Source organism: Phalacrocorax carbo, chromosome 7, assembly GCF_963921805.1.
Source record: "Phalacrocorax carbo chromosome 7, bPhaCar2.1, whole genome shotgun sequence".
NCBI classification, from domain to species: Eukaryota; Metazoa; Chordata; class Aves; order Suliformes; family Phalacrocoracidae; genus Phalacrocorax; species Phalacrocorax carbo.
The window spans coordinates 17,664,952-17,686,705 of NC_087519.1; the positions used below are offsets into that span (position 1 = coordinate 17,664,952).

The window sequence follows — 21,754 nt, forward strand, 5'->3', positions numbered from 1 at the left end:
CTATGGTGAGGACAGAAGTCACATTAGAAAGGGCATTATTACTAAATTGTTGTCTGAAATTCCGAATTTCATACTAGTCTGTTCACTGATCTGAAGGGAACACAGCACAGCTGTTAAGAAGGTCAGGGATATTACACTAGTTTGAAGCAAACCTAGTTTGAAATCAGCTTTTTTCAAGTGTGCAGGTGTAAGTCTTAAATACAAATTCTTCTAATGTGACCAACCATGTAGCAGAGAAGAGCCCATATTAGTGCTCATTACTGAGGGAAGACAGCAGTGGCAGTTTCCTCCCAGTGACTCCAGAGAATTTATGTAGTAGAGCCATAGTAAGTGCTTATCTTTAAGAACCACCAACTGGACCAAAGTAAGCATTGAAATCTGCTGACCTCAAGTCATGCAGCAGTAGTTGGAGTGTTTGTGGTATTTTGATTTCAAAAATTGAATTCTTGAGGGAAGAAGAGAGGCCAGGGAAAATGAACAGGTTATGTCAGATAAATCAAGGTGAGAAACAGCAGGGTTGAAAGTGGTCTTATGAGCATGAAACCTTCTAGTTCTTTAGTTTTATGGTGTTCAGAGTACTAAATGAAGTACAAAGGAAACTTTGGGATTTTTACTTGAAGTAATAATTAGGCCAGTAATTATGCTGCTTTGAATGGCATGGTGAGAGTGTATTCTGTTGTTGCACATTTCTAATATTTTACTTTTAAGTGGGTTCAAGTGGGATAGAGGAAGGCTACTGAATAAGTCATTAAGCTCTTAAGTAAAGCTTTACTTTCTCATCTTTAAATGATGAAATGGACATTGGAAATCTTTTGATATTTTAATAGAACCAAAGCCAGTGTATGCACAAGGAGGTCAGCCAGATGTGGATTTGCCAGTCAGTCCATCTGATGGTCCTTTACCCAGTTCAGCCCATGAAGATGGAATGCTTAGGTAATGTGATTAAACTGTACTCAAATCTGCCTAGTCCTTGAACAAACCAAGCTTTTATCCAAGGTGATGAATAACCTGTACAAATGGTCTGATGTAAAGTCTAATAAGATGTCCTGATGCTTCTGTTCAGAAATACTAGGATAAAGACTTTAGGTTTATTCCTGAGCCTTGTTGGCACTTAAATTGTGTCATAGACCTTTTTTAAGTCTATTAATTTTCTACGGAAATGAGCAGTTACAATGATCAACTGGTGAAAATAATTTGCAGTGTTTATCTTTCCCTGGGCACGCCCATCCCTCCTGCCCTGTCCCCACCTCCTGAAAAGAGGAGAGATACTGTAGCATATTTTTTTTCCTCTCCTAATAATTGGAGAGCAGTGAATAAAAGTCACTGCAGAAACATGCAAAGTCATGTCATGGCAGTGAGTCTACTTTGACTGAGATCTCCTTTATGGACATTAGTGTACCTGAGAATAGATTCTAGTTTGGTTTCATCTCAAATTCACCTTAATCTCTTTAGAGCCAAAGTAGATCCATATGCCAGCACAGCTCTTTAAAAGGAGGAACATCTCTGGAAGAGGGTCTCAATGTGCCTTACTTAAATCGCTGTATGAGTGTAAGACAAACAAACCCCACTAAACAAGTAAATACAGATGGGTTTTTGCAGTGCTGCTAATGAGTGTGATGTAATGCTGCAGTTAATAAGCAGTTAATGTTATGCATAGTGTAATATTCTTTAATTGAAATGAAAGGCAAATTAGTTCTTTGCATGTGTTCTGTCTCAAATTTACCAGGACTTTTTATGCTGTTACACCTCTAAGCGGAATATTTTCTAAATCTCTAGGCCAAGCATGAAACTGGTAAAATTCAGAAAAGGAGATAGTGTGGGCTTGCGACTAGCAGGTGGCAATGATGTTGGCATATTTGTAGCTGGTGTTCTGGAAGACAGCCCTGCAGCAAAAGAAGGATTAGAGGAAGGGGACCAGATTCTCAGGGTATGTCAAAAACAGTTAACAGTACAAATGTTTTGTTGTACCGAAGTAGGTTTTCTTTCTGTAGTATTGAATATATTGCCTTTGTAGTGTGTACATTTTCTTTCTGTATGTACTTATTAGATAACTTAATAGCAGCAAAATTTCCTGTTACTGCACTGTTGCTAGGAAGGTTAATAAATTTTACATCCAATTTCATAGATTAATTCAGTTGATATAAAGTTGTTCAAGTTTTTTTTTAACTGTTGGGTCACTAAACTGTCAGAGGGCTCTGTATGTTACTGATGTATGTTACTGATGCTCCATAATATTGATCTAAAGAATATAAAATGAACAGCTACCTATTCTGGAAGCTATGCTTTTGTCAAGAAATAAAGTGGGACTATTAGAGGTACAAGAGACATCTTGAGATACATGCACTTGGTGTGTATGCATGAAACTGAAAAAAAAAATCTTAGCAATAAGTTGACTTAGACTTTATATTGTAGAGTTAAATCTCAGTTATAATGTCATATGCTAAATCAAACTGATTACTTCACTGATACTAGGTAAATAACGTAGACTTCACAAATATCATCAGAGAAGAAGCTGTCCTTTTCCTGCTTGATCTTCCTAAAGGTGAAGAAGTAACCATTTTGGCACAGAAGAAAAAAGATGGTAAATATTTGTATATTGTGGGCAATGTAGTAGGCTGCTTGGAACAACATAGAAAAGATAGTGAATAATGAGTATCCTCTGGCTTGTGGGAAATTGGCACCTAAATGAAGACTATTAAGCTCTTTTGGCTTTGGGATAGGTTACTACTACAAATGGACTAGAGACTGATATTGTAACAGTATACCCCCCACCTCCCTCAAACAAACAAAACCACCAAATCAAAACAAACCCCCAAAAAACAACCCCACTCCCCAACAACAACAACAACAAAAACCCACCCCCCCAAAAAAAAGCCACAACACACCACCACCAAAAATAACCCCTAGCATCTGATGGAAGTATTGATGTTAAGCCTTGGCTGGAGCAGAACAGTCTGTAGTTATGACCCTGAAAATAACACTGATATGCTTGCACACACAATCCTCTTTCCCAGTTTCATTCCTTCCAGGGGAACTGAATTAAGCTTGTACTAGCACCAAATTTTTGACCATGAGAGCTGAATTTATGTCGGTAGAGTTTGCTATTAATAGTTATGCTGCTTAAAATAGAAAGGCGCTGAGACATTAAGGTTTCTTAAAGTAATATTGTATATTTAAAACAAGGAGAATTAAGGTGAGGCACTGCTTTGAATAATTCCTGAGAGCATTAGGACATCACTTGAACTTACATAACATATATTTTGGCATTTCTTTTTTCAGTTTATCGTCGCATTGTGGAGTCTGATGTAGGGGATTCTTTCTATATCAGAACTCATTTTGAATATGAAAAGGAATCTCCTTATGGATTAAGCTTCAACAAAGGAGAAGTGTTCCGGGTGGTGGACACTCTGTACAATGGCAAACTGGGTTCATGGCTGGCAATTAGAATTGGCAAGAATCATAAGGAGGTTGAGAGAGGTATCATACCTAACAAAAACAGGTACAATCTTAAAATACTTAAATTGCTTTTTTAAAACTGCAATTTTAATATCTGTATAATGAATGATTGGACTTGTTTGCAGAATGCTAGTTTGTAGAACTGGTTCAGTCAGAAAAACTGATGTGTTAAAACAAATCGAAGCTAAATATCTGATATATTGGTTTGGTTTTGACTCTCATACAGTCCACAGAAAACCTTTAAAACTTTCTTTTCAAACCAAGAGATAAGGCTATATAAAGCTTTAGAAATGTGATCTCAGCCTCAGTAGTTCAATCTTGTATTTTCTAATACAGAAACAGTGAAAACTTGGTTCAGCAGGTGGTAGTGGGTTTTGGCAGTATAAGCTTGCTAGTCAAGCATTACTTCAGAAGCTGACTTGATAACTGGTTGGGATTTGTTGTCATCTTAGAGCTGAGCAACTAGCTAGCGTACAGTACACGCTTCCAAAGACAGCAGGAGGAGATCGAGCAGATTTTTGGAGATTCAGAGGTTTGCGTAGCTCAAAAAGAAATCTCCGAAAAAGCAGAGAAGATCTTTCTGCCCAACCTGTTCAGACAAAGTTTCCTGCATATGAAAGAGTTGTTCTTCGGGAAGGTATGGCTTTATTCTTACTGTTGCAGGTTAACAGGTTTGTGTGGCTTGCTATGTATTTTACAGTATCTTGCATTTATTTTAAGCAATCAATTTATTTTGACCTTTTTTCTTTCAATTCTAGCTGGGTTTCTCAGACCTGTAACCATTTTTGGTCCAATAGCTGATGTTGCACGGGAGAAACTTGCTAGAGAAGAACCAGATATCTTTCAAATTGCAAGTAAGTGTGAGATCAGGTTTTTCTGCAGTTATGAAATAGTCAACTTCCTTTGGCTAAATTATTTCTATATTATTACCTTAGCTGTTAACATGTTTAACAAGATGTTGACAGCATAAAAGAACAGACTAAATGTAAGCTCTTTCACTGTTTGGTTGCTGATAATTCTCTAAAGGTAACCGTAATATTAGTTCTATTTATAGCTGCCTTAAATTTCATTTTAATTCAGTACCTTGTTATCCTATTTCTAAAGTGCTTTTGTAAAGATGTAGTGATTTTTATGGCCAAATTGGTGGGTAGATTTTTGTGTACTTTGAAGTAGGAGGAGTGTCTTCAATCTGAGTTGACAATTTGACATATGAAATGGTTTGGTTTAGCTTAATGAGGAAATGTATAATACATTGTAAACTTACTATGGACTTTTTATGTGTCCTCTTTACCAGAAAGTGAACCAAGAGATGCTGGTACTGACCAACGTAGTTCTGGCATTATTCGTCTTCATACTATAAAACAGATAATCGATAGAGTAAGTCTTTTATTGTCACTGTACTCTTAACACAAGAAGAGTAAAACTGGCATTATTAAGTAAAGTGTTGGGTGTTTTAAATGTAGAAGAATAACTAATGAGTGTGTTTGCTTTAAATATAACTGCCATCTTTCTGTTGCTTAATTAAAAAAAAAAAAACAACCACCAAACCCACCACCCCATTCCTCCTCCATATTAGTAACTGCAGCCTAGAAGTAATTTTGGGCTTTGTTCCAGGGAGTGTGTGTGTTGTCCTCTCTCCATCAAGGCTGTTTTAAGCTGTTTCCTCTTTCACTTAAAGCCATGGTGTGACATTACAGCTAGAAATTGTTACTTTATTTAGGGAGTCATTAGTCTTACCCCAATTTACAAATTAATAATTTAACATCTCCTTTTTTTGTGCGAGAACTAGGGGAAAGGGTCCTTCTATCTCACTTCCTTAATATATTTAAAACTTGTGACATTAGTTCATGATGCAAGGTTCTACTCACCTTTTCATATCTTTAAAAACAAACTGCAAGCCTTTCAGATGCCCAAATGGAGGGGAGGGGGAAGCTAGTCTAGCGGCAGAGTGGGGATACTGCATACATAAATCTTGCACTGGAAGAAAGCTGGCCACGTTCTTGCATTCAGAGTGATTTTTTTTTTTTTAAAAAAAAAAAAGGAAGATTGAGATGTGTAATGAGACTAGGTCTTGTGTTTCACTCTTTTTTTCTTATTAGCAGAATACTAATAGGAAATGGACTACTCGTAGTTTAGTGCTTGCTTACATTGAGGAGATTTTTTAAAATAGGGAGTTAAGTATTAAAAAGCTCATAGTTACAGTCCTACAGTTCAAAATATATACGCCTATGTAGTCTATTATTCATATAGGAAAATAATTTAAATCAACACTTTGAAACAACGAACACTGTAAAGGTAATAGAAAATAAACTTGTGAAGTATGTTTAAAAAACAAAAAATCTAATATACAAGTGATTCACTTTCTTGCCTCTGTCCTTTTTATCACAACAGGACAAACATGCTTTATTAGATGTCACTCCTAATGCAGTGGACCGTCTGAATTATGCCCAGTGGTATCCTATTGTAGTGTTCCTAAATCCTGATTCTAAGCAGGGTGTAAAGACTATGAGAATGAGGTTGTGCCCAGAATCACGAAAAAGTGCCAGAAAGCTGTATGAAAGAGCTCACAAGCTACGCAAAAATAATCACCACCTCTTTACAAGTAAGTAATTAGATCTACGGAATTATTATTTCTGAGAGGAAGGGGGAGGTGAGAGTAACTTCTTCCTCCAGGCTTTTCTGCAAATGGATCAAGTCAAGCAGCTGTTGACTTGTTCAGGCTTCCTTGTTCAATAAGCAATAGCTAATTGATGCGTGCATCTCAAATGTTTGAATAAATATTAAGACGATGCAATTTTATTTTTTGTAGTCTGGCTAAACTGAAGCCTCACTCTATTCTAAGCTACTGTTAACTCAGTATTTCCTATGGGATGAAATGTCCCAAACCACATCAGGCCTTAAGGGTATTTTGAATACTAATATTTACATGACTCTTTAAATCTCAAAAGTTTTAAGCTACCAGTTTATATTGTACTGGTGGTACAGATCCTTCTCATAATTCTGCACAAATCGTAAATCAGACTAACCTGCTCTATTTCTAGCTACTATTAACTTGAATTCAATGAATGAAGGATGGTATGGAGCTCTGAAGGAAGCAATTCAGCAACAACAGAACCAACTAGTGTGGGTTTCAGAAGGAAAGGTAAGAAATAATGTGTTTTGGGGAAAATTATAGAATTCTATTTGTGAGAGTTTTTTTTCTTTCCTCCTTACTGGTATTACAGGTATGGGCAGATACTTGTGGAATTAAATTTGTTTTCCTTTTTTTGCCTCTCATTTTAATCATACTTTGAAGATCAAATGCAGTAATGCCTCATGGCTGTGTGAACTGCTTAAAACTGATTTATCGCTATATTAGTGCAATTCTGTTAATGAGGGCTGTATCAGTCGTGCTTGTGCATGTAGCAGTGTAGTAGGTGAGATCATTTGCCCATTGCCACTGTTAGCTGAAGGATCTGTTATTGCTTTGAAGACTCTGGGGGTTGGATGCTTTTTCATCAAAGCACTTCTGGGTGTTCTGCTGCATTGGTATCAGGGGCTGGGATGGCCTGATAATAAACTATTTTTTTTGTTGATAGAAAAAAGCAAGTGGCATTTTCATGTTCTTTCTGACCTCTCTGAGAGCTGTTTTCTTGGTTCTAAGAACACAGATACAAAGTCACAAGCTAGTATTCTCTGTTCCCCACTAAAACTATATGTGCTTTCTCAAGCTGCATGTTACACTATGCGCATTAGGTCCATCCTCTTGAAGAACTAATATCAAGCGAAGTGCCAACTACAAATAAGTAAAGGATGAATGAGCTATTGCTACATGTTTCTTAGTATTTGGATCATCTATTTCTGTTCAGATTGAGCTCCTTTCACCTCCTTATATTAACCTTCAAGTTAATGATTCCAATATCATCATATAACTTTAAAATGGAGCTTTGTATTTTTCCAAACTTTGATTTCTGTGGACACTATGCACTATCCCCTCCCTCACACTGACAGTCATGACCCCTTAGTAAAATGATTCAAATAGCTGGACTGCAGAAAAGGCTTTTGGGTGTAAGTTTAACACCTTCAACGATTCAACCTAATTTCTCCTCCCCTGTGATAGAATTACTGAATTCTACTCTTGCTGTGCTGCTGGGTTTGGCATATAACTTATTTTTCAGCTACCAGACTTTCTGTTGTGGTTCAGAAAAAGATAGATATGTTCCATTGGTTCAGTTCTTAATTATTCACAAAAAAAATTACCTAGTTTGACATTGCAAGTAAAAGGACATTCTTTAGAAGGTATCTCAGTAAACATGCACTCTAACTTTGTTTGACACAGGCAGATGGTGCTACAAGTGATGACCTTGATTTACACGATGACCGCCTTTCTTACCTCTCAGCTCCTGGTAGTGAATATTCTATGTACAGCACAGACAGTAGACACACATCTGATTATGAAGACACAGATACAGAAGGGGGTGCTTATACTGATCAAGAACTGGATGAAACTCTGAATGATGAGGTTGGGACTCCTCCTGAATCTGCTATTACACGTTCTTCTGAACCCGTTAGAGAGGATTCTTCTGGAATGCATCATGAAACTCAAACTTACCCTACTTATGCATCTCAAGCTCAGCCACAGCCAAATCTCAGAACAGATTCTTCAGGATTTAAAACAACTACTTCTCAGCTGGTAAGAAAGTAACATTTTATGCACTGACCACTAAATGTTTACTTCAGGCTGGAAGTTCTCTTGAACAAGAAATCTGTGCTCATAGTCTGCTTACCAGTATTGTGAATGCGTACAAGACTGTCAACAGCAACAATAACATCTTGTAATGATTTGGATAATCAGTTTTCCCTACCTGTTTTAGTGACTCATTCTGACAGGAGGGGTATTAAAGTACTGTTCTGCTTTGATTAAATGTTTTCCTTTTTAAATTTTCAACATAATGAATTTCTGGACATGCTAGTGCATGATACTTTCAGTACATTTCATTCTACATCTAGCTGCATTGATCAAAGCATCATTTAAATTATTTTAATATAAATCAAAAGTCATACAGTGGTTCAACAGCGGTATATTTAAAATATTTTAAACACTTCACAGAAAGCAGAAGCCTCACCTGCAGTCCCTTACCTTTCCCCGTCGCCTGAATCAAACCCTGCAACCTCATCAACCTCTGCAGTAAATGCTAATGTAAACCTAAGTAATGTCAGACTGGAGGAGCCTACTACTGCTCCTTACAACTCTTACCAACCACAAGCGGGCCCCTTAAGAACATCAAGTACTGAGGGAGCTCATATAGTCCTAAGAGATCAAGAGCCATCATCCTTATCGCCGCATATAGATCCAGCAAAGGTACCTGTGCCACATTGTTGCGCTGATTTCCTGCTATACATCAGGCTAGCCCATGATCTTTGTTTTGCCCTCATTTGGACAATTCTTTCTAATTTTTCTCCTATAAGAGATCATGCAGGTTACAAAAAACAGTGCGTCTGAATTGCTAAGCCTCATCTAATGTTTTGTGTGCATGGCTTCAAACTATGTACTTTTCAAAAAGATGGCTTTTTTTAAAAAAGACTGCATTCTGTATTTTACTTTCTGTGACTTTTAGCTTGTCAATGTTCTGCTGTTTATTAATGAGGCCCTGAGAAAAATATGTTTTCCTAAAATCACACTAGATCTCCGTATACTTTAAATTATGCCAAATCCTTGATCATTAAGATGAATACAATTTGTTGGGTGACTTTATATACCTCCTCAGCAATGCTTAGAACTAACTTAAATGTGTATATTGATTTACTTCCACTCTTCCCACCACCTGCAGAAGTGTTTACCACACACCTCTCCTTCCGTGCCCCTCTCCCCTAACACCAAACCCCAAAGACAGGAGACTATACCTTTGTCTTTCCCTTTTAATCTGCTTGTGTGTGTTTGCTTAAAAGCTTAAATAGGACCGGAAGGGATCTCTTGAATCACCGAGTTCAGCTTCCTGTGATTGCAAACAACTGCATCAAACTATTCAGCTTTTAAACAAAACTAAAGCCAATGTTAAAAACTTAAGTTTGTTTAAAATACTACATTTCAAATGCAGCTGCAGTTACTCTTCATTTTAACTGAGAAGTACACCTCTCTCTTTAACAGGTATACCGAAAGGATCCATATATTCATGAAGAAGCATCCAGACAAAGTTATGTCTTAAAACAGCCAGCAATTAATCACCCAGTACAGAGACAGGAAAGAGACCCAAATCTGACCTATGAATCCCAGGCTCAATATGCAGAAAAACAACCTAGTAGAGACTATGAACAGTCAACATATAGGTATGATTCTACAAATTATGTAGATCAATTTTCTCGTGGTTATGACCCTCGCTTACGTTATGATGACTGTGTGCCTCCATATGAGGAGCACTGGGCATATTATGATGAAAAACAGCCCTACAACCAAACAAGAACAGTTTATGAAAACCAGCCTCCTAGGGATCTTGATTCCAGACAAAATACAGAAGAGAGCACAGAACGCAGCTATTATCCAGCACAACCTCGTTTTGAGGAACCCCCTCCAATGAGCTATGATGGCAGACCTCGCTATGACCATGCACCCAAAAACTTCAGCTTACCGCAAGTGCGATACGAAGATCAGCATACTGCTGGATATGACACGCATGGTAGATACAAACAAGAAGCTCAGCCATACCAGTCAGCCGTATCTCGATCTCCTGAACCGAAGCAGTACTTTGATCCACATATAAGGGGCTATGAACAAGGTCCTCCTCAAGCTTATAACGCTAAAGCTGGACAATATGAGCCTTCTCATAGCACTTCAGGAGTTTCTCTTCCTCCTCCCCCTCCATCACAAACCAAAACAGAAGTTTTGCCTTCTAACAGTAAACCACTGCCTACACCACCATCTCTAGCAGAGGAAGAAGAAGATCCAGCCATGAAACCCCAGTCTGTGCGAAGCAGGGTTAAGATATTTGAACGAAGAAGATCACCGTCTTTGGAAAAAATGAAGGAACCAAATGATACATCAGCTGTCAAGGTAAGTCATTCAAGTTTTCTAATTCTTGCTTTTTGCTAACAAGACCACATTGCAAGAGGTAAAATATTGTATTGGAAAGAAAGCTTTACTGCTTGTGGAATAGCCTCTTAGCAACATAACTGCAGTATGTTTTAAAAGCTGAAACTGAACACTTCTGCAAAAACACTGCGGATCTTGCTGTGCTGAAAACTCTTCTAATTCATCTTTCACTAGGTTCATTCTGGTTTTCTTTTTGGGGGGAAGGGGAGGGGAAGCCTTACTTATAAAGTGCTGTATCTTTCTAAATGTTAGAATCTAAGAGAATATGCTGTGCTTTTCTTTACAGCCTCCAGAACTAGCACCTAAGCCTATACTCACAACTGCAAGTGGTGGTCCAAAAGCAACTTCTCAAAGTCAGTATGAACACGACAAAACAACTTACAGGTAGATGCACAACTGATTAATTAAATTTGGTTTTCAATATGAGATTAGAATATTCAGAAAACACATCTTAGTGGTTCAAATTGAAAACTGCAGAGTGGTGAATTGGAATGTGTGAATATGATTTCTGTGTTAATAGTAAGGCAGGGCATAAAGTCAGTTCTCGTGGACATAATTGGGAAGTGAGGGAAGGACACAATACCTTTTTTCAGCATTTTTGAGGAAGAAACTTAGCCAATATATAAATCTTACCTTTTTTTTTCTCGTTTTAATTGAGATAATTAGTAAAGCAAAAGCAAAAAGGTAAGGTAGAAGGTAAATAAGGATTTACTTTTGTTATGCTACGTCTCAGCTATCTAATTTCCATGCAATATAGGTTAAAAAGGCAAAGTGTGCAGTTACAAGAATTACCTTTTGGTTGCTTTATTACTAGCTAGGCTATAAACAGAATTTTAATTCAGGTACTTAGGCTTGTTCAACTGTGCAAGGCAACTGTATGTTGTTGTCTTGGTTAGGGCCCCAGAACCACAGAGACCTCAAGCGAAGCCACCTGAAGATATTGTGCGTTCAAATCATTATGATCCTGAAGAAGATGAAGAGTATTATCGAAAGCAGCTCTCATACTTTGATCGCCGAAGTTTTGAAAATAAGCCATCTGCGCAGGTTCCTGCCAGCCATCATTCTGACCCCACTAAACCAACGCATTCACAGAATCAGCTGAATTTCACCAGTTATTCTAAGTAAGTTTAGGGGATTTCTTTTTTTTTTAATTTGAAAAAAGAGGGAGGCATAGAGGACTAAAACAGAAATTCTGCCTCTGTCAGTGGAATTCCACTGGTTCGTGGTATCTAATTGAAGTTATTTTGTATTCACTAAGTCAATTTCTCTGTTAAGATATAGCTTTAGTTTGAAAACCTGTAACTGTAAAAGTTTTCTTTTGGTAAATGAAATAAATAATTCTTGTAGGTTGCAGAACTTTCAACATGTTACTACTTTTGCTTACCACTTAGTTATAGAATGTAACAAATTATTTCCTTAGTCTGACTAATACTGAGTGCTTAAACATCTTTCAAAGCAAAGGTTTTGGTTTATTCCAGTTCAGCATGCATTTGTTCTGCAGACAGGCTTGTATGCTTTAGCTGTGTTTGACTGAGCCTATAGGGAATATTGCTGAGGCCAGAATTTAATCTGTTGATGGAAACATCTGTTTCCTTTATTGTTGTGCTTCCTTGATTTGGAACATTTTGATAGAGAAATTGTGTAAAAGCTCATGCACGGATTTAGCTCAGGTAAAGAACTGGCTCTCTTGGAGGATGCTTACGCAAACTCTGAATACTCTCCACAGTTATCTAAATTTCCAGTATTCGTTTTGACTCGAACTGTAAAAATGTGTTTGTAGCTGTTACTGTGAGAAGTTATCTTGGCTTGCTGCATGCAGGCTGAAAAATCAGGCATTTTTGAAGGCTTTGGTTGCATTCCTGCTTGAAAGGAACCTCCTTTCCGGTCAAGCTGAAAATCTGGCGACCTTAATCCAAAGGAGATCTTTAGAGTGAATAAATTGGCTTGCTGAAGTTTTATAGTGTTAAGTACATGTGCAAGCTGTCTTTCATGTACTTGATACACTGTGTTCTGGTGCTTGTTTTAAACGATTTGAGCTAGGACTTGGGAATCCTGTTCTTACTTGTATAATATTGTCTGCCATCTCCAATTTATTCCTCTGTGAACTGAGAATATTGGAATCTTTCTAAAAGCTTCATCAGTTTTAAAGGATTCACTTTTTTCCCCTAATCAAGAAGTCTACATATGGCAACTGTTTCACTTTTTTTAATATGCAAAGGAAGGAATATGTGTAGTAATCTGTAACCAGTTCTGATTTTCAGTCAAGGATGTTCTTTATCCTTCCTTTTCATTTGTCCTGTGTCTTCTGATGGAAAGACACAGGTAAGCATGTGGGAACATATCTGTCCTCCTGTCTGGACACGACAGGAAGAGACCTAGAAAAACAGTCTTGGCTGTCCTTATACTGTACTGCAGTAGCTTTCAGAATTGTGTTCCCACATACAAAAAAACCAATGTTACCCAGAGGTCATCCATTTTGGTCTGTAGGTATAGACTCTGTTGCCGTCGTAATGCAAGTAATGCTTTGGGAGAAATGTTGTAAGCTTTGATCAAGTAATTGTGAAGACTAAAATTCTGCAGATAGTGTTGCAAGCTTTCATTGTGCATTTATCCTCTGCAGTCTTGTCACACATGCTGAAAAACATGAGAAACACATACAACTATTGAATCTTTGCAGAACAGCTAATAGTTGAGAGAGACTGTTCCATACTTCTACCTGCCACTTCTGTCTGCCATGACACTTCCATTCTTTGGCTGCTCAGTTCTTGAATAAGATAATGCTGTTTTTAAGGCTGATAGTTTCATATGTCAGGGGACAAAAATGTGTTGTGTTTTTTCTTTATAAAAGAATGTAACCCTTAATAGGAAGGGACAGACGTGGGAAAGAAAATTTACCCAGGGTAGTCCAGTGCAAATAGACAAAGACTAAAATATTAATGGAAGTAAGTGGAAAGAGGTAGACAAGAACACTAGCCAATTGGACAATACTGCCTCTAAAAGTATACTGCAATGTTGCTGCATGGAAACACAAAACAATTGTCTTGAGAAAGCATTCATGTTAGGAATCTTCTTTTGCCAACTCCCAGTTTGTACCCTGTTGCTCATTATTCATCTTTTTTCCAGTTAATTTATATGGTAATTGTTATTCTGTGAATAAACCCTTCTAAAAATAAACAGGACTAAATTTGGATGATACAGGAGCTGTTGCTTATGCAAGCTTTTGCTCCTGCGTAATCCTTATAATGTATTCTGGGTATAGAGGACAGATTTTATTTATTCGTAAGCAATAGCTACAACTTTTTCAGTTTTACATAATTTAATATTTAATATTAATGTTTAAAAGTTTATTTTGCCACAGAGTAAGTATTGTGAAAGTATGCATTTTTCCCATTACGTGTATACAAATTTGTTTACTCTTCTAATTTGTTGGGGGTTTATTTGCATCATTTAGGAAACTTACACCACTACTAAAGCTGCTTTCTATGGGTAATGCTCTGTCTGCATGTTAGCTGTCACTAACTATAGGTAAGATAAGGGGTAGTTCCTCCTGATGTGAGGAAATAGTAGAGTTTTAAATGGACATGTTTCAGTGGTTCCAGTTGGAGCAATTTTATGACACTACTACCCCTGTGGCTGAGAGTAGTCAATTTGTTCCTGTTAAGATCAGTTACAGCCTCATCCAAGGAAGAAGTAAGAAACGGTGCCCGGTTAAACGGCTCTAGCTGAGCTCTTACGTGTCTGTTAGAGTTGGAGCTTTTTTGAATGGGAACTGAAGATGAGCAATGCAGTTTGCTAAGTTTTCTGTTATATACTGAGACTTATAACCTGTTGCCCACTGGTTATTTCTAGTGGTTCATTTCTGCTTCATTTCAAATTGAAGTAGCACTTTTGTAACAAAAATCAAGTGGGAAACAGCTTAGAAAACAGCAGATCAATAATTAGAGGAAGTTCATTTATACACTGACAAGTTGTAAGCACGCATTTTGTTGTGGGCTGCTTTCATTGCATACATGTTCTGAACAGTGCGGTTGAGGCTGTGGCTGATGGTGGTCAGGAGCTTATGACAGAAGAATGTGCTTCATATTAAGCACAACTTTGTGCTCGTTATGTTTGTGTTGTCACAGCTCTCTTCTGCTCCCTCCATCAAAATGTACTACCTTTCCTCATTTTGTAATGCCTCAGAAAGCTGGCAAGCAGTTCTGATCAGGTGTGGAGTGTTTTTTCAGCAGGCTTTTGCAGTGCTGCCATCTACTGGTTAATACCCCCCCTGGGAGGCAGTGATTTCAGGTGGGCAGTCTTCTCAGAAAGCCTCTTCTACCCTCCTAGAATGAAGACAACGTGCAGTAATAACTTCTTATGTTGTTGGATGAGTGGCTTTATATAAAATCAGTGGGAACAGAAGCTTATATAGCAGATGTAAAATTATCTATTTTGCAACACTGATTTTAGAGATACATTCATACAGATACTCTTTAGCTCACTGAACATCACCTTCGTGTGGTCATCAAGCAGACTTTCAAAAGTTGATCAGCCCTTTTCTAGTTTCATAACATACTCTTCTGAAGCAGTAAGACTGTTGGTGTCCGAAATTGTTGCCTGTTACATTTCTGTCAGCATGCAGAAAATGAAGGGGTGAGGGAAAGCTGTTCTAATGTAAAAAGTATTTTCTTGCAACATATATATAAGCAAGACAAGTGTTAAAAATCAAGGCAAAGTCATCAGTATACTTATGGTTTTCTGTCTCTCCTAATAGTCATAAACAGTTGTTCTAAGACGCCCTTTTAAGAATTGTTGTACACAATCAGAAGCCATTTATGGTGTGGGCTCTGCTCTTAGATGAGCTGATAATGCTATAGAAACATTTGCTATGAACGTACCCTCAGTACATTCCAATGATTTCCAACACAAACCCATTATCATTCTGTGTATGTTAAAACTGAAGAAACTAATGGAAATTGGACCATAAGTGAGAGATTGTTAGAATATGGGAGTTCCATTTTGTTCACTTTTTTCAATTTATTGAATAACATTGCTTATACAGAATGTAACAAATGGCTTAGTGTAATCTTGTTCTTACTTTCAGTACCTGACAATTTGAGATCTTGACCACCCCTTAATTCACTGACAAAATATCATAGTAGACATAGGGGGTGATCATTGTACATATGCATATGATAAATGTCTTACCAGAAACATCACTGTTAAAAGTAGTGATTGTCTCAAGTAGATTGTCTCTTTGATTCGACAATCTTGTCATATGATAACTTCTAGGACTAACATAAAAAGTGTGAAGAAATAATATGCTCAAGATAGAATGACTATTTTCTTTCATTCTTCTATTGCTGTTTGCTTTGCCATCACCTAGATTTCTTGGCTCTTACACTAGCTATGACTACTTGAAAAGGAACATCAAGTGGTAAGACTGTTCTTGATGTGAGGATGTTTTCAGGTGTCCTCTCACTGTTACATTTCATCACAGGCATTATGTGCACTTAAAAATCTAAACACACAAATTTTGAAAGCAAGTGCAATATCTTGTAGTCCAAAATTACACATGTGTGTGAAATAAATCATTTTCCTGAAATAAACGTTTGGAGAGATTTCTAGTATTAAAAAAAAAGTTTTGAAAATAAGAATTTAAGTTATCTATGCTATGCACATAAAGCTAGTGAAGCCTAAGCTGATTACATTCCTAATTAAGATGGCATTGTTCAAATACTAGGTGTATTTAGAAAAGTTGTTCTAGAATCCATTGTCCTATTGACTAATTATGCGTTTCAAAACCAACATGCCCAGCCCCCAAAAAAGTGGATTTATATTTATTTTTTGTAGATGTGCTAAATTAGAGACACTTTTTCATTGAAATTACCCCAAATGAAACTGAAAAATGAAGATCTTGTAGGCAATTATGCAAATACACCTGAAATGTCATCTGCCTTTTGTTTGCCATGGTTTGTGTTACTGATCTTCTAAAGATTCAGTGCTGTCTTAATCTCTTGTGCTTATCAATAAATGTTTTTATACTTGAGACAGGATATTAAAGACAATAGTGTGTTAATGTGTATAGGAAGAGATGGAAATCAGGTGATTGTAGAGGAAAAATAGTGATGAATGCAGGAGCTCAGAGCCCTGAGGAAACTGAACAGTCAAATGGTTTGGTTTTTTTGTCTATTTCAACAGGGGAAAAACAACTGATACTGAATCAATGGATAGGCCTGTTGGTGAAAAACGCTATGAACCACTCCCTCAAGTAACAACTCCTCCTCCTGCTCCTTCAGTCCAGTATACACAACCTCAGTCGACGAATAGTCCTGTCCTGTCTCTCCCAGCACATCACAAGCCTGCACTTTCTGAAGGTGAGCAGTTGGAAAGTTAACCTGTATCATGTGGTAACAAGTGTCACTTGCAGGTGCTTGTGTGGTTGCTTCAGTATGTCTATACTGGTAACTATGTTGTTGTCTAACTGAAACTTGGAATAATTATTAGTGAAAATTAGTTTTTTACTATAGTGAGATTGAGTTTTGTGAAATGATTTGGTGATCCTGTCTGAAACAGTAACTTCCAGGTGATAGTCACTATGACTGTCTTTTTTTGTCATGGAATAAATCAGTCTAACCTTTTTTTTGAAAGGTTTTACCATTGTATCTAACATTATCTGTTTAATGAAGCATTAGATAATTTGGCTGAACATACATAATAGGAGGAGAGGGGATTTAAGAGAGCTAAGCTGAACCTATATATATGTATTTTATATAGTAGACTAAGAATCGACTAAAATGCATTCTTATGCCATAGTGTGTATGACTAGAAATTTCTGTTCATTACTGACAAGTTCTGGTATCTTCATTTGTGTTTCAGTTACGTCTGTGTCTGATCCTCTTCCACCTCAGAATAAGCCAGCAATTTTCAGATCCTCCAGAGAAGACACTGTGCAGTCTACTTTCTATCCTCAGAAAAGCTTCCCTGACAAAGGCCCCGTTAATGGAACTGAACAGATTCAGAAAACAGTTACTCCTTCTTACAACCGCTTTACAACAAAACCTTACACTAGTGCTGCAAGGCCCTTTGAGCGCAAGTTTGAAAGTCCTAAATTCAACCATAATCTCTTGCCAAATGAAGCTCAACATAAACCAGAGTTGCCATCAAAATCTCCAAATTCTCCTCAACCAATTTTGAAAGCACACAGCTCATCACAGCCTCCTGAGTTTGATAGTGGAATGGATAGCTTTGCTGTACAGGTTGACAAGCCTAAATATCAACCAAATAATGTTAATGCTGTGCCTAAAGCCATTCCTGTAAGGTAAGCTGCTGCTTTTTTCTTTCCATTAGTACATCTACAGGAGTTCATCTGTGAAACCTGTGAAAAATATGGTGGTTTTTTTTTTTCCTGTGCCTCTTAATTTCTATTGATGTTATAGTTGAAAGATTCATACTATGATTCTAAAATTCTGCCAAAGAGCATTGAAGAGCATTTGGATAGATACTTAATGTCCTATGTTCCTGTATCTTGCATCCTGGTATTAGAAAGTGGCATGGGTTTTATCTCGCATTTCTCATACTATAATTATAAATCTTCTAGTGTAGATAGTAATCATTTGTCCTCTCAATTTGTTTTTAGAAGAGGGAATTAATTTCTAAGGCTAGCGGTTGCACCAAATCATATTCATTCTGTGTGCTTAGGGAAGAGACTTCATTGTACACTTGTGGAAGGGATATTTTAAAAATACTGGTAGAGAGAGTTTTGCAGTTTCATATTGGTTGTCTTTACTATGAGGCAAAATAACTGCTTAAAGCATATTAGGCAAGCACAAGCTGCTTTTGACTATAAGAACTATGTCAAGAGCAACAGATAGTATTACAATATTAAGATATTTGCTGACTTGCTAAATTCTCCTCGCTAATATTTGCAGAACAGTGATTTATTATTCTTTGATTTCAAAGTGATAACACATGAACCAGACTTGAAATCTTGCTTGAAGTTTCAGTGACTGAGAAATGTAATAGAATGAATCCTGTTTGTTCTTAAGCACCTGAGAAGTGATTTGATGCTATACGGTTTTGTAGACTGCTAGAAATTTTGAAATTACTGATTCTCTGAGTTTAGAAATTGACTGAAATCTACTCAAACTAGCCATTTGATAATGTTATTTATTTCTCTTTAGTTATGTACTGGCAACCTGGACAAAATTGTGTAGGTGGCTTTTTTCTTTAAGGGCTTTTCTTTCAGTGTGGCTTGAATAAGAATTCTAGCTCCCTGTGGTATTTTTGGGAAGGAAAAAGACACTTTCAGATATTAAGTATGTTTAGTTTTACTAAGCTGAAGTGTGTTGCTGGGGCAAGCTCTTTCCGTATGATCCCAGAAACAGGCATTTGAAAAAGATTCAAGTGGTCCAAATTCTTGCTTTAACTAGTTTCTGAACACTTTCAGAGTCTGTGGGCTTTGGTGGGTGTTTTGGGTTTTTTTGTGAGGAAGTTCTCTTCTCATGGCAGAACTTGATCTACTTTCACCTTAGTTGTCTGCACAGTTGAGTGTGGGACACATGTAATGTATTCCTAAAATCAGTGCTACCCAACTCTAGGCTGTGCTCTGCTAAGATGTTAGAGGAAGCATGCCACTGACTTTCAGGAACAAAATACTGATAAAACTGCAAGGATTTCTGTCTTATATTCAGCCCTTCAGCACTCGAGGATGAGGAGGAAGAAGACGGACACACTGTTGTAGCCACAGCAAGAGGTGTATTTAACAGCAATGGTGGTGTACTGAGCTCCATAGAGACTGGAGTTAGTATTATTATACCACAAGGAGCCATTCCAGAGGGAATAGAGCAAGAAATATATTTCAAAGTCTGCAGAGACAATAGTATACTTCCACCTTTGGACAAAGAGAAAGGTAAGAGCTGGCACTGTATGCTGTTCATTTGTTTAATACAATTATTTTCTAACAGCAGCAAAACAAATTCTGAAAATATCTTAATATGCTTCAATATATAAAATATATTTCTGTATGAAGATACAGAGTATACATCTCAAAAGAAGTATAAGGGAAGCAATATTCTGCTTAATGTTGGAAGCTGCGAGCAATAGGAGGGCTCTGAATTTTAACGTGAAAATACTTAACTTGTATACTTAAGTACTGATTTAAAACTTACCTAGTGCACTAAAGGCATATTCTAAGTTATTTTTTTTAAGAACCTTTGAAATCGTAGATTCCCTCACAAAGTGCAGGGATTTATTCTGGGTGTTCTTATTAGAAATATTTCTTCATCTCACAGTGAGGACCAAAACAATTGTAAAGCACATGATTTAAACTAATTTGACGTGAGTTAAATATTTGGAATTCACTTCAACACTTGAAGGTACTCCAGCATTCTATTTTTTTCAATTTCTCTAAAGAAAACAGCTTCATGGTTTAAAAAACATTCTAACTTTTATAAAAATAAAAGTATATTCTTGGGTTGAGTAGTGTATCTTAGTTGAACAATTTTTTCATAGTGTCTTTCATACCACTAGTCCAGTGTACATGCATTTTTCTGACCTGTCAGATTCCTAATTTCCTCAAGTCAAGAAACTGAAGGGGTTAATTTCATGAATGTGGAGTTAAAGCGTTACCTGCAATCTGCAGTTACTTTGAATCTTTATAAACCAAACGTGGCATGTTCCTCAACTGAATAATCTTGTTTGTATGCTTTCTTTTTGACTACTAGGATAGAAGGTCATAAGCACATGAGTTGCTGAAGGCTTTAATCAGCCTAGTGTGCCATAATTCCGTACAAGCAGGTCATTGCATCTGTAGTGCAAAACAAACATGAGCAATGCTGCTTGCAGATTTCCCCTAATCTTTGTTCCTTTTGCACCTGCTTAGAAATTAGGGGGGGCAGGGGGGTAATCCCCAACATGATTCAATCAGGCTCGTTTATCCTTTTTCATTTTGAAGTTGTGATATGTTCCATTGAAAAGTCACTAAGTGCTCTGAAGAGACTGTGAGAAACAATCTTGCTAAGTGCTATTCTTTACTGACAGGTCAAATAATTCATATTTTTCTCTAAAACTTAAGTTGCTGAGTAGCTGTGTAGTGTAATTATGTAACACTGAACCTATTACAAGAAGAATCTATAACAGGTTGTTCTTTCTCTTAACTATAGGTGAAACACTTCTTAGCCCCTTGGTAATGTGTGGGCCTCATGGACTAAAATTCCTGAAGCCAGTGGAGCTGCGCCTGCCACATTGTGCGTCTATGACCCCTGATGGTTGGTCTTTTGCTCTAAAATCCTCCGACTCCTCGTCGGGTATGCTGTCCTCCCTCTGTCCTTTTGGGGCTTTTGGGTGCTATCGTATAATTTAAGTTAATTTGGCTAAAGGTGATGCTGTGTAATATAAAGAACTCAATCATTGTATTTGTGTCAAACTCTCCCATTTCACTTTCATTACAAATGTCTTTCTTACATTTACTCATGTTGCAAATTCATAGCTAAAACCATGATAGCAAAAAAGAGTAATATCTCTAGTCTATTAAATATTATCGTATTTTTCTATTCTGTCTTCTTTCTTGAGGACTGCTACAGCTGAATACACTTGAAATGACAGTCGTACTAAAACTGAGAGGAAATTATCATGTACCTCTGGCCATTGTAACATAACTGGTGTTCGTCTGTTACTTGATTAACCATATAGGACTCTGGCAAATCTTAAAAATCTGCATGCTCATAAATCATGATTTAATGCTTGTTAACTGTTTCCATGTGTGTGAGTTGATGCTAATTGGATCATTTAAGAAAACTATAGTGTTCAGTAAAAGCATTTACAATTCATACTAATGTAGCTGGATTTTCCACAAGACTTTTCTTGCTTGCTTCTGCCTATTTCTCCTCTACCGCCTTTTACCCAGAAGTTTCTGCTCAATAGTAAAATTTGCAACTAGGTTGCAATTTTAATTGCCTGTTCATTTTTACCTCACTGTGGCTTTCTGGGATGAGGGGGAGAATGTATTGGCTGAAACTGTCAGTGAGGAGCCTAATTGAGAATTCTGGGCGAGTTCCGAGCAATTTCATGAAGTGGCTCTGAGGTTACAGATATTTAAAAAGGAACGTTTGCACATCTGGGGAAAAAGTCTTAAGGTTTTATTCAGCTACCTTCAAAATTTATGGTGGAAGGTTCAAACCATTAATGTGTATGTGTGATCTAAGTAATGACTGAATGATGTACTTATGTATACAGCATTTAAGCCACCATGTA

The 21,754-nt window shown here is 37.1% G+C and overlaps 1 protein-coding gene across 9 annotated transcripts in view; it reads left to right on the forward strand.

Moving 5' to 3' along the window:
- The window catches only part of TJP1 (tight junction protein 1), a 160,177-nt gene that overhangs the window by 134,559 nt on the left and 3,864 nt on the right, over positions 1-21,754 (forward strand). For 4 of the 9 annotated variants that reach the window (XM_064456573.1, XM_064456570.1, XM_064456576.1 and 1 more), the window contains 18 exons: positions 828-933; positions 1,777-1,927; positions 2,473-2,581; positions 3,280-3,499; positions 3,909-4,093; positions 4,215-4,310; positions 4,751-4,833; positions 5,848-6,058; positions 6,498-6,598; positions 7,775-8,128; positions 8,546-8,797; positions 9,584-10,483; positions 10,809-10,906; positions 11,419-11,643; positions 16,703-16,878; positions 17,381-17,822; positions 19,195-19,412; positions 20,665-20,808. In XM_064456573.1, the coding sequence (XP_064312643.1) occupies positions 828-933; positions 1,777-1,927; positions 2,473-2,581; positions 3,280-3,499; positions 3,909-4,093; positions 4,215-4,310; positions 4,751-4,833; positions 5,848-6,058; positions 6,498-6,598; positions 7,775-8,128; positions 8,546-8,797; positions 9,584-10,483; positions 10,809-10,906; positions 11,419-11,643; positions 16,703-16,878; positions 17,381-17,822; positions 19,195-19,412; positions 20,665-20,808 (4,071 nt within the window). The remainder of the gene's footprint in view (positions 1-827; positions 934-1,776; positions 1,928-2,472; positions 2,582-3,279; positions 3,500-3,908; positions 4,094-4,214; positions 4,311-4,750; positions 4,834-5,847; positions 6,059-6,497; positions 6,599-7,774; positions 8,129-8,545; positions 8,798-9,583; positions 10,484-10,808; positions 10,907-11,418; positions 11,644-16,702; positions 16,879-17,380; positions 17,823-19,194; positions 19,413-20,664; positions 20,809-21,754) is intronic. The other 5 variants (XM_064456571.1, XM_064456572.1, XM_064456574.1 and 2 more) reach the window with 5 other exon arrangements.